This window comes from Melanotaenia boesemani, chromosome 5 (assembly GCF_017639745.1).
Source record: "Melanotaenia boesemani isolate fMelBoe1 chromosome 5, fMelBoe1.pri, whole genome shotgun sequence".
Classification (NCBI taxonomy): domain Eukaryota; kingdom Metazoa; phylum Chordata; class Actinopteri; order Atheriniformes; family Melanotaeniidae; genus Melanotaenia; species Melanotaenia boesemani.
Window position 1 is genome coordinate 990,092 of NC_055686.1, and position 12,317 is coordinate 1,002,408.

General features: G+C 50.2%; 2 protein-coding genes across 2 annotated transcripts; one reads left to right on the plus strand and one right to left on the minus strand.

Annotated features, from left to right (window-relative positions):
* Positions 1 to 2,063: 2,063 nt before the first annotated feature.
* trappc1 (trafficking protein particle complex subunit 1) lies at positions 2,064 to 3,863 on the minus strand. Its single transcript, XM_041986489.1, has 5 exons — positions 3,772 to 3,863; positions 3,298 to 3,396; positions 3,145 to 3,215; positions 2,919 to 3,057; positions 2,064 to 2,283 (listed from the first exon to the last, which is right to left on the minus strand). The coding sequence occupies exons 1-5, from the start codon at positions 3,820 to 3,822 to the stop codon at positions 2,155 to 2,157; spliced, it is 489 nt and encodes a 162-aa protein (XP_041842423.1). The 5' UTR covers positions 3,823 to 3,863; the 3' UTR covers positions 2,064 to 2,154.
* A 141-nt stretch (positions 3,864 to 4,004) lies between these two features.
* On the plus strand, positions 4,005 to 12,042 carry psmb6 (proteasome 20S subunit beta 6). The gene is made up of 7 exons (XM_041986488.1): positions 4,005 to 4,137; positions 4,703 to 4,770; positions 6,511 to 6,576; positions 10,990 to 11,055; positions 11,127 to 11,256; positions 11,327 to 11,471; positions 11,859 to 12,042. Exons 1-7 carry the CDS (start codon positions 4,012 to 4,014, stop codon positions 11,984 to 11,986), a joined length of 729 nt encoding a protein of 242 aa, XP_041842422.1. The 5' UTR covers positions 4,005 to 4,011; the 3' UTR covers positions 11,987 to 12,042.
* The last annotated feature ends 275 nt before the right edge of the window (positions 12,043 to 12,317 follow it).

Sequence of the window (12,317 nt, forward strand, 5' to 3'; positions counted from 1 at the left end):
TTTCCTTACTGGGAAAACGACAAAAAACACTTTGAATCTTGAATAATAAACACCTTGTTCAGACATAAGAGTGTCCACATGTGCACTTGGCACCAGGACACTCTAGGCCGCAGTTCGATGATCGACTTTGTAGTAGTGTCGTCGGACTTGCGGCCGCATGTCCTGGACACTCGGGTGAAGAGAGGGGCGGAGCTGTCAACCGATCACCACCTGGTGGTGAGTTGGCTCAGATGGTGGGGGAGGATGCCGGTCAGGCCTGGCAGACCTAAACGTGTTGTGAGGGTCTGCTGGGAACGTCTGGCAGAGTCCCCTGTCAGAAAAAGTTTTAACTCCCATCTCCGGCAGAGCTTCAACCAAGTCCCGGGTGAGGCGGGGGACATTGAGTCTGAATGGGCTGTGTTCCGTGCCTCTATTGTCGAGGCGGCCAGCCGCAGCTGTGGCCGTAAGGTCGTCGGTGCCTGTCGTGGCGGTAACCCCCGAACTCGTTGGTGGACGCCGACAGTAAGGGATGCCGTCAAGCTGAAGAAGGAGTCCTATCAGGCCTTTTTGGCCTGTGGGACTCCAGAGGCAGCTGATGGGTATCGGCGGGCTAAGCGGAGCGCGGCTTCGGCGGTCACTAAGGCAAAAACTTGGGCATGGGAGGAGTTTGGAGAGGCCATGGAGAATGACTTCCGGACGGCTTAGAGGAGATTCTGGTCCACCATCCGGTGGTTCAGGAGGGGAAAGCAGTGCTCCGTCAACACTGTGTACAGTGGGGATGGGGGGCTGCTGATCTCGACTCGGGACGTTGTGAGGCGGTGGAGGGAATACTTCGAAGACCTCCTCAATCCCACCAACACGTCTTCTGATGAGGAAGCAGAGTCTGGGGTAGCTGGTGCTGGCTCGCCTATCTCTGGGGCTGAGGTTGCTGAGGAGGTTAAAAATCTCCTCGGTGGCAAGGCCCCGGGGGTGGATGAGGTCCGCCCAGAGTTCCCTAAAGCTCTGGATGCTGTAGGGCTGTCTTGGTTGACACACCTCTGCAGCATCACGTGGACATCTGGGACAGTTCCCCTGGACTGGCAGACTGGGGTGGTGGTCCCCCTCTTTAAAAAGGGGGACCGGAGGGTGTGCTCCAACTACAGGGGGTGGAGGTGCTGCAGAGGAGGGTCCGTCAGATAGTCGAACCTCGGCTTGAGGAGGAGCAGTGTGGTTTTCGTCTCGGTCGTGGAACAGTGGACCAGCTCTACACCCTCTTCAGGGTCTTTGAGGGGGCATGGGAGTTTGCCCAACCAATCTACATGTGTTTTGTGGATTTGGAGAAGGCATTTGACCGTGTCCCCTGGGGACTCCTGTGGGGGGTACTCCGGGAGTATGGAGTGCCGGACTTGCTTATACGAGCAGTCCGGTCCCTGTACGACCGGTGTCAGAGTTTGGTCCACATTGCCGGCAGTAAATCAGAATCGTTTCCAGTGCGGGTTGGACTCCACTAAGGCTGTCCTCTGTCACCGATTCTGTTCATAACTTTTATGGACAGAATTTCTAGGTGCAGCCGAGGTGTGGAGGGGATCCGGTCTGGTGGCCTCAGGATTGGGTCTCTGCTCTTTGCTGATGATGTGGTTCTGTTGGCTTCATCGGGACGTGATCTTCAGCTCTCACTGGAGCGATTCACAGCCGAGCGTGAAGTGGCTGGGATGAGAATCAGCACCTCCAAGTCTGAGACCATGGTCCTCAGCCGGAAAAGGGAGGAGTGTTTTCTCCAGGTCGGGAATGAGGTCCTGCCCCAAGTGGAGGAGTTCACGTATCTCGGGGTCTTGTTCAGGAGTGAGGGAAGGATGGAGCCGGAGATCGACGTACAGTCCTCCTCTCAGATTATTCCCACTAATCCAGCTGTTAATCAGCATTAATCAGAGCAGCAGCTCAGCCTGTTACATCAGCTGGAGGATAAATCGGACCACCATCTGGAAGCTCCGACCTCCTGTCAGAGGTTGGAGGACATGACTGAGTAGGTTTATTAACAATTTATTAACAAAACGAAGCAGTCAGCTGATCGATTAGCTCTTGACCTGAAAAACGAAACACAATCAGAGACTTCATCAGTTTAATTCCACATTTTTCAACTTATGATACAAAAGAAAACAAACACAATAAAAAGAAGAAATCTCTGTGTGCGAGGGGTCAGGCTGCTCGAGGGCTATAGTACGGCAGAGCTCGGACGAAGGCGTCCAATCGGCTGCTGAACAGCTCGCTCTCCAACGTGTTGGTCGACGCACACACCGGGTTCTTCACGATCAGCTCCACGTACAGCTGAAACACACAAACACGGGAAAATGTTGCTGTTTACAGATTTAAAACAAGTTATTATCTACTATCATCCTCCCTACGAAGTTCCTACGAAGTCCCTACGAAGTTCCTACGAAGTCCCTACGAAGTCCCTACGAAGTTCCTACGAAGTCCCTACGAAGTCCCTACGAAGTTCCTACGAAGTCCCTACAAAGTCCCTACGAAGTTCCTACGGAGTTCCAGCTCCCCGATCCAGAGAAGAACTATCTGTAACATGTCCATCATCAACACCACAGTCCCTTTGAAAAAGAACGATCTAAGACGGAGTAAAAGCTGCCAGAGCTCCACGATCAGAATCAATCAATAACCAATCAAGCTCGGATTGTTGGTCACTGAAAGACTCGTAAAGCTGCTGAGATCTGTGGGCTTCATCAAGAGGAACGCTGAGGGTCATTAATCATTTACATTCTGAAACAGAGAACAGGAGGAGGCCAGGAACTGAACCCTGAGGTCCACCACCGTGATCCGGGAACACCTGAGAGAAGGTCCTGATGAAGGTCCGCTTGTCCCAAACCTGCAGGACCACCGCATTCAGCTTCACACCTGATCCCAACCACTCGATCAGAACCACCTGATTAAAATGTGTGTGTGTGTCTTACGTTGCTGTAGATGTGCTGCAGTGTGTCTCTGGCGTTGCTCACTGACAGGTCGGTGTTCATGACGAACTTCAGCCCGCTGGGAGTCTCGTAGTAATGAAGACGGTACTTACTGGTCTGAAAGGACAGGAAGCCGTCCTTCCTGAAGGGACCGCTAAGGACCACACACAGGCGGGGGTCAACAATCAGACAGGTAAACAAACAGGTAAACAGGTGCAGGGAAGGATACATGTCCAGAGGAGACATCTTGCTGACGAAGGAGCGGATGGAGAAGAGCATGCCGTACATCAGCTTAAACTCCTGCAGACACACAAACACACAGTTAACCCTCCACACACACAATGTTTGTTTGTTTGTTTGTTTGTTTACGTGTCATCGTCACCTCGTCCTTGGAGATCCCCGCCTGCTTCTTGCGGTTCCACTCGTTGTAATACAAACAGTTTCCATTGCGGTCAAATATGTACAAGTTGTGAACAGTCATCTGAGGAAGAAACACAAATAATCACCATAAACAAACGTCTGTCAAATCAATAAATCTAAATATCACTGAATAAAATCCACAGAGCCGAATCAAGCATCAGCTCGTGTTTACTTAGAATACATCTAACTTTATTTTCTGTTCCCTCAATATTCCCTGTTTTACAGAACGAGGAGAAATTTAGCAAATATTTTAAATGGAGTCTGGTTCTTCGCTCCGTTCAGACACAAAAACGGTTAAAAATATGTTTTTAAAAACAAATTTATCAAAAAATAATAATTTCACAGAAAAACAAACGTGACCGTGTCAAAATATATAGAAATAAACATTAAAAACACGTTTCTTGAGCTCTTTTTTCCTAGATCTGCGAGTATTTACCTTTCCTTCCTGTCTCTCACAGGACCCCACTAAAAAGGTATCTGCTAACATGCCTGAACAAAACCATTTTTAACGTTTAATAATTTAACATTTGACTTTTATAAACACGCACTCATACAACACTACATGGTTTAATATAGGAATAAAGCTCACATGTCTGCTTGTGATTTTAATAAACCTCAACAACAACTAATGCCGTGAAACAGAACAAATCCTCGCGGCATTTACGGACAGCTCCTCATGGTCAGTTTATCAAAGAGAGAAAAGATGGCGGTAGCAGCACCTATGATGCCGATCTATGGACGGCAAATATCTTCCAAAAACGAGCTGGTTCCAGACTGGACCAGTCAAGAAGTCAGCACCGGGGTGAGTGGAGGGTCCGTGGGGCTGGATCCAGACCAGACGGAAACATTTTGGTTCCAGTTTGGAGACTTTAACTAGCGGACCGCCGCTGAATGAGACAGCAGTTCTGTGGCAGCTATCGGAGGCTAACGTTAGCTAACTAATTTGATTCAAAACTATGTTCAGACCAGCAGGAGACAAGGCTGGATCAAAGCGGACTAGTTTCAGTCAAAGTCCGCGGTCTGAAACATACAATGGTTCCAAAATATGATTTTAAATTTGGTGTGAAGCGGTGAGGTCACTTAACAGCAGCTAATGGTGATGTTTCCATTGTCGGACAGGTCCCGCTGAACAGTGTGTTGTAGCCGCGTCCAAGATGTTTGTCCGATAATTAGCTCAGCTATTAAAGGAACATTAACGGCTTCAGACGAGGAACTGTCCGATTATTGAATCAGGATGATGCTGTTGACAGTGACTCAGTTTAGAGTTAATCTGCAGCTCGCGGGTTCATGTCATGTAACTGTGTGTAAATGTCATGGCTTACCAGTATTTTTACCTGTGTGTGTGTGTGTGTGTGTGTGTGTGCCAGACCACCATCATGGCGGTGGAGTATGATGGAGGAGTGGTGATCGGAGCTGATTCTCGCACCACTACAGGGTGAGAAGAAAACCAGCCAGATTATTTTACTGTCTGCAGTGGACCGTCAGGTTAACACAAACCGTCCACCTGTCCATCTACCTGTTCGTCCACCTGTCCGTTCACCTGTCCCTCTACATGTCCGTCCACCTGTCTTTCTGTCCACCTGTCCATCTACCTGTTCGTCCACCTGTCCGTTCACCTGTCCCTCTACCTGTCCGTCCACCTGTCTTTCCCTCTACCTGTCCGTCTACCTGTCCGTCTACCTGTCCCTCTACCTGTCCGTCTACCTGTCTGTCCACCTGTCCCTCTACCTGTCCCTCTACCTGTCCGTCCACCTGTCCGTCTACCTGTCCCTCTACCTGTCCTTCCACCTGTCTTTCTGTCCACCTGTCCCTCTACCTGTCCGTCTACCTGTCTGTCCACCTGTCCCTCTACCTGTCCCTCTACCTGTCCGTCCACCTGTCCCTCTACCTGTCCGTCTACCTGTCCCTCTACCTGTCCGTCTACCTGTCTTTCCCTCTACCTGTCCGTCCACCTGTCCGTCTACCTGTCCCTCTACCTGTCCGTCCACCTGTCTTTCTGTCCACCTGTCCCTCTACCTGTCCGTCTACCTGTCTTTCCCTCTACCTGTCCGTCTACCTGTCTTTCCCTCTACCTGTCCGTCCACCTGTCCCTCTACCTGTCCGTCCACCTGTCCGTCTACCTGTCCCTCTACCTGTCCGTCCACCTGTCTTTCTGTCCACCTGTCCCTCTACCTGTCCGTCCACCTGTCCGTCTACCTGTCCCTCTACCTGTCCGTCTATTTGTTTGTCCACCTGTCCGTTCACCTGTCTTTCTGTCCACCTGTCCCTCTACCTGTCCGTCCACCTGTCCGTCTACCTGTCCCTCTACCTGTCCGTCCACCTGTCTTTCTGTCCACCTGTCCCTCTACCTGTCCGTCCACCTGTCCGTCTATTTGTTTGTCCACCTGTCCGTCCACCTGTCTTTCTGTCCACCTGTCCCTCTACCTGTCCGTCCACCTGTCCGTCTATTTGTTTGTCCACCTGTCCGTCCACCTGTCTCTCTGTCCACCTGTCCCTCTACCTGTCCGTCTACCTGTCTGTCCACCTGTCCCTCTACCTGTCCCTCTACCTGTCCGTCCACCTGTCCCTCTACCTGTCCGTCTACCTGTCCCTCTACCTGTCCGTCTACCTGTCTTTCCCTCTACCTGTCCGTCCACCTGTCCGTCTACCTGTCCCTCTACCTGTCCGTCCACCTGTCTTTCTGTCCACCTGTCCCTCTACCTGTCCGTCTACCTGTCTTTCCCTCTACCTGTCCGTCTACCTGTCTTTCCCTCTACCTGTCCGTCTACCTGTCTTTCCCTCTACCTGTCCGTCCACCTGTCCCTCTACCTGTCCGTCCACCTGTCCGTCTACCTGTCCCTCTACCTGTCCGTCCACCTGTCTTTCTGTCCACCTGTCCCTCTACCTGTCCGTCCACCTGTCCGTCTACCTGTCCCTCTACCTGTCCGTCTATTTGTTTGTCCACCTGTCCGTTCACCTGTCTTTCTGTCCACCTGTCCCTCTACCTGTCCGTCCACCTGTCCGTCTACCTGTCCCTCTACCTGTCCGTCCACCTGTCTTTCTGTCCACCTGTCCCTCTACCTGTCCGTCCACCTGTCCGTCTATTTGTTTGTCCACCTGTCCGTTCACCTGTCTTTCTGTCCACCTGTCCCTCTACCTGTCCGTCCACCTGTCCCTCTACCTGTCTGTCTTTCAGAGCCTACATCGCCAACAGAGTGACGGACAAACTGACTCCGATCCACGACCGGATCTTCTGCTGCAGGTCAGTTCTTTCCCGTCTCCTCATTAAATACCACCGTTACGGACCACCTGGACCTTTATTTATTTATTGATTGATTTATTAAATGTGTCAGGAGAAGTCCTTTGTTAGACAAACTTGTCCTCCTCCTTGTCTTTTAGGACAAATGTAACTTCTGAAAATGAGCAAATATTTGACATGATTATGACAGAAATGCTTAAAATGATGTTTTAACAAAAACATTTATCAGTTTTAATAATTCATGCCAAGCATACGTATAAACACACACGATCGTTTCCACTTCAGACTGCGATGCTTCTTACTGAGGGTTTATATTCTGGACCCAGAAGGACGAGCCGGCGTCTTGGCGTCAGCTGATGAGCATCCGTCTAATAAACATGAGAACATGCTGAGTTTACAGGATCCATGTTAAACAGCACAGAGCTGCTACAATAATAAATTTAACCCAGAAAACGTGATGAAACGTCTCTGAAGCTGTTTGAGACGGAGCTTATAAAGGAAGATGTACCACGTAGTAACGCTGGTATAAAGACCAGGAAGAACCTGTGTTTACAGGATCCATGTTAAACAGCACAGAGCTGCTACAATAATAAATTTAACCCAGAAAACGTGATGAAACGTCTCTGAAGCTGTTTGAGACGGAGCTTATAAAGGAAGATGTACCACGTAGTAACGCTGGTATAAAGACCAGGAAGAACCTGTGTTTACAGGATCCATGTTAAACAGTACAGAGCTGCTACAATAATAAATTTAACCCAGAAAACGTGATGAAACGTCTCTGAAGCTGTTTGAGACGGAGCTTATAAAGGAAGATGTACCACGTAGTAACGCTGGTATAAAGACGAGCTGGACTACTGACCGTGGCTGGGCGGCGACTCTCAGATCTTTCCTAAGACCCGGTACGGGTCCTGGACTTTCTCCCTCCACTAGTTATAAACTATCATGACTAAAATCATGGATTACTGTCCCGGGTGGCGACGTGGCCCCGATCAGGGCCGCCACCGTGGGTTCTTTTGGATCAGGGGAAGCAGAGTTAAACCACACTAAAAGGTAAAAGGTTTTATTTATATAAAAGTGGTGAACAAGCTTCGAGTCTCTGAAATGTTCACCAGTCTCAGAGTTTTCCATGTGTCCAGACATGCAGCCTCTGGCAGCGTTCCGGACGGGATCTTGCCGGCATTTCCTCTTGTGTCCATGCGGCTCCTCTCCGGTGTAGGGTCTAGTCCACCAAGTCCTGCAGAGAAGAGGAGAACATGAAGGCAGCAGTCCTCTGCTTCACTGGAGATACGTCCTCTTTTCCTGCTGCTGGCACCTCACTACAGGTTCCTCATTAGATCGTACGATGTACTCTTCCTGGGCCGACACGGAGTTCCTGCGGCTCAGGGCTGAGTAGCTCCCAGAGATCCGTTACTGTTGTCCTCCCGACACGATCCGCCCGCCACTCCTCCCAGGTCCCGCGTCGCCTTCTCCAGTCTCGGCCGCCCTGCGGAGGCCAGAATGTTACCGTGATCGGTCAGTTGGGCTGGAGAAGACAGGCTTATCTCTACATACATATACAAGATCATTCAACGTGCTTCACATAAAACATTAACAGCATCACAGCAGCCGCAGGAAGCAACAAGAGCAGCGTTAAAAACTCACTTTAAAAGAAATTGAATTAAAGCAGTAAGAAAAAAGATAAAATACATATACAGCCAGAAAAAAGTTCCAGTGTGGGGAACTAACAGCTGTTCTGATGAAAGGCAGCAAATACAAAAGTTTTAACCCTGATGTAAAACTGCTGAGTCAGCAGACCTGACCCTGATGTAAAACTGCTGAGTCAGCAGACCTGCAGGTTTCTGGGAGTTTGTTCCACATGTGAGGAGCATAAAGCTGAGTGCTGCCTCTCCACGTTTAGTTCTGGCTCTGGGAACAGAAAGTAGACCTGACCCTGATGACCTGAGGGATCTGGTTGACCAACCAGAAGATCCTGAATGGATTCTGGTCCTAAACCATTCAGGTCTTTGTAAAGATCTGAGGACTGGAATTCTAGGATCTACTTTTCTGTTCTTAGTGAGGACTGGAATTCTAGGATCTACTTTTCTGTTCTTAGTGAGGACTGGAGTTCTAGGATCTACTTTCCTGGTCTCAGTGAGGACTGGAGTTCTAGGATCTACTTTTCTGGTCTTAGTGAGGACTGGAGTTCTAGGATCTACTTTCCTGGTCTCAGTGAGGACTGGAGTTCTAGAACCTACTTTCCTGGTCTTTGTGAGGACTGGAGTTCTAGGATCTACTTTTCTGTTCTTAGTGAGGACTGGAGTTCTAGGATCTACTTTCCTGGTCTCAGTGAGGACTGGAGTTCTAGGATCTACTTTCCTGGTCTTAGTGAGGACTGGAGTTCTAGGATCTACTGTCCTGATCTTAGTGAGGACAGGAGTTCCAGGATCTACTTTTCTGGTCTTAGTGAGGACTGGAGTTCTAGGATCTACTTTCCTGGTCTTAGTGAGGACTGGAGTTCTAGGATCTACTGTCCTGGTCTTAGTGAGGACAGGAGTTCCAGGATCTACTTTTCTGGTCTTAGTGAGGACTGGAGTTCTAGGATCTACTTTCATGGTCTTAGTGAGGACTGGAGTTCTAGGATCTACTTTCCTGGTCTTAGTGAGGACTGGAGTTCTAGGATCTACTTTTCTGGTCTCAGTGAGGACTGGAGTTCTAGGATCTACGTTTCTGGTCTTAGTGAGGACTGGAGTTCTAGGATCTACTTTCCTGGTCTTAGTGAGGACTGGAGTTCTAGGATCTACTTTTCTGGTCTCAGTGAGGACTGGAGTTCTAGGATCTACGTTTCTGGTCTTAGTGAGGACTGGAGGTCTAGGATCTACTTTCCTGGTCTCAGTGAGGACTGGAGTTCTAGGATCTACTTTTCTGGTCTTAGTGAGGACTGGAGTTCTAGGATCTACTTTCCTGGTCTTAGTGAGGACTGGAGTTCTAGCATCTACTTTCCTGGTCTCAGTGAGGACTGGAGTTCTAGGATCTACTTTCCTGGTCTCAGTGAGGACTGGAATTCTAGGATCTACTTTTCTGGTCTTAGTGAGGACTGGATTTCTAGGATCTACTTTTCTGGTCTTAGTGAGGACAGGAGTTCTAGGATCTACTTTCCTGGTCTTAGTGAGGACTGGAGTTCTAAGATCTACTTTTCTGGTCTTAGTGAGGACTGGAGTAGAGGGCGGTCAAACGGTGGAAGCTACGTAGGGGGCGGTCAAACGGTGGAAGCTACGTAGGGGGCGGTCAAACGGTGGAAGCTACGTAGGGGACGGTTAACGGTGGAAGCTACGTAGGGGACGGTGAAACGGTGGAAGCTACGTAGGGGACGGTCAAACGGTGGAAGCTACGTAGGGGGCGGTCAAACGGTGGAAGCTACGTAGGGGACGGTGAAACGGTGGAAGCTACGTAGGGGGCGGTCAAACGGTGGAAGCTACGTAGGGGGCGGTCAAACGGTGGAAGCTACGTAGGGGGCGGTTAAACGGTGGAAGCTACGTAGGGGACGGTGAAACGGTGGAAGCTACGTAGGGGACGGTGAAACGGTGGAAGCTACGTAGGGGACGGTCAAACGGTGGAAGCTACGTAGGGGGCGGTCAAACGGTGGAAGCTACGTAGGGGACGGTTAACGGTGGAAGCTACGTAGGGGACGGTGAAACGGTGGAAGCTACGTAGGGGACGGTCAAACGGTGGAAGCTACGTAGGGGACGGTGAAACGGTGGAAGCTACGTAGGGGGCGGTCAAACGGTGGAAGCTACGTAGGGGACGGTTAACGGTGGAAGCTACGTAGGGGACGGTGAAACGGTGGAAGCTACGTAGGGGACGGTGAAACGGTGGAAGCTACGTAGGGGACGGTGAAACGGTGGAAGCTACGTAGGGGACGGTGAAACGGTGGAAGCTACGTAGGGGACGGTCAAACGGTGGAAGCTACGTAGGGGACGGTCAAACGGTGGAAGCTACGTAGGGGACGGTGAAACGGTGGAAGCTACGTAGGGGACGGTCAAACGGTGGAAGCTACGTAGGGGGCGGTCGAACGGTGGAAGCTACGTAGGGGGCGGTGGAACTGGTTCTTTCTGGGTGTTTTTTTTTCCTTTATTTATTTTATTTTATTTTTTTATTTATTTATTTTTTTATGTTTTTTTTTCCAATTAACTTTTGTTTAATCTCCTGCTTCCGTCACCATAGCAACTAGTTGCTCCATGTTTCAGATTCTAACATGGCTGCCCCCATCAAACATGTGTTATCATGGTATCTGAACACATGACCGACTTGAGATCATTTTATTCCTAAATCTGAGTCAGAGCTAATCATCTGATCAGCTGATCATCGGTCCATCTCAGACTGTTTTTAACACCTGTCCTGACGATGTCACAGTCACATGACCTCTGAACCTTTTTCCAGGTCGGGTTCTGCTGCAGACACTCAGGCCATCGCTGACGTTGTAACCTACCAGCTGGGCTTCCACAGGTGACACATACACACGCAGTAACACCTGTCCGTTAAGCTTACCTGGTCTAACTTGTGGCCCCGCCCCACAGCATCGAGCTGGACGAGCCCCCCCTGGTAGAAACGGCAGCCAACCTGTTCAGAGCGAGCTGCTACCGTTACAGAGAGGAACTGATGGCCGGGATTCTGGTGGCCGGTTGGGACAAAAGGAAGGGGGGACAGGTGAGGACACACCAGCTCTGGTCTCTGCTAGCTATGTCTCATAGTCTGACCAAGATCTAACCTGTCTCAGGTGTACTCAGTTCCCATTGGCGGGATGCTGGTGAGACAGCCGGTGTCTGTGGGCGGCAGTGGAAGCACCTACATCTACGGCTTCATGGACTCCAACTACAAACCAGGACTCAGCAAAGACCAGTGTCTGGAACTGGCTGCTACAGGTAGGCTGCCGCAAGGTCTGCCAAAGATATGCTGCCACATGGCCTGCTGGGAGCTAGCTGCCAAAGGTACGCTGCCGCAAGGCCTGCTGGGAGCTAGCTGCCAAAGGTACGCTGCCGCAAGGCCTGCTGGGAGCTAGTTGCCAAAGGTACGCTGCCGCAAGGCCTGCTGGGAGCTAGCTGCCAAAGGTACGCTGCCGCAAGGCCTGCTGGGAGCTAGTTGCCAAAGGTACGCTGCCGCAAGGCCTGCTGGGAGCTAGCTGCCAAAGGCACGCTGCCGCAAGGCCTGCTGCTGCAAGGCCTGCTGCCGCAAGGCCTGCTGGGAGCTGGAGTCCTGTCTCCCCTCTCTGTCCCTGTCTCACATGTCTTTGTCTCTTTGTCCTTCTCCAGCTCTGACCCTGGCCATGGAGAGGGACGGCTCCAGCGGGGGCGTGGTCAGATTGGCCACCATCTCGGAGGAGGGGGTGGAGCGGCGCGTCATCCTGGGAAATCAGTTGCCCAAGTTCTCTACCCACTGAGCATGCTCAGTAGCTCTATACGCATCATTTCTGTTAATAAAGTTTTCATTCAATCAGCCAATCAAACTTTATTTATAAAGCACTTTTCATGCTTGAGCAACACAAAGTGCTTTACATAAAAAATCAATTCTTCCATATTAAAACAAAAATCAACTGCATAACGGGAGAAAACAAAATTACAGTTGCATGCAGGAACACGCATTTATACACACATAGCATATACACCCCCACCTCCACCCTGAACAACCCCCAACCCTTATTCCACACACAACTCTTTGATTTCTTCGTACTAAAAGTAGCATAAAACACTAAAAGTGAAAACCATGTGGCT

Bases quoted from the DNA above. Each gene is read 5' to 3' on its own strand.
- trappc1 (XM_041986489.1), bottom strand. From the start codon at position 3,822: ATGTTAGCAGATACCTTTTTAGTGGGGTCCTGTGAGAGACAGGAAGGA. The intron at 3,216-3,297 runs GTGACGATGACA...GTGTGTCTGCAG, and splicing joins CGGGGATCTCCAAGGACGAG to GAGTTTAAGCTGATGTACGG. The intron at 2,284-2,918 runs GTAAGACACACA...TGTGTGTTTCAG, and splicing joins TGCAGCACATCTACAGCAAC to CTGTACGTGGAGCTGATCGT.
- psmb6 (XM_041986488.1), top strand. From the start codon at position 4,012: ATGGTCAGTTTATCAAAGAGAGAAAAGATGGCGGTAGCAGCACCTATG. The intron at 4,138-4,702 runs GTGAGTGGAGGG...TGTGTGTGCCAG, and splicing joins GTCAAGAAGTCAGCACCGGG to ACCACCATCATGGCGGTGGA. The intron at 11,257-11,326 runs GTGAGGACACAC...AACCTGTCTCAG, and splicing joins ACAAAAGGAAGGGGGGACAG to GTGTACTCAGTTCCCATTGG.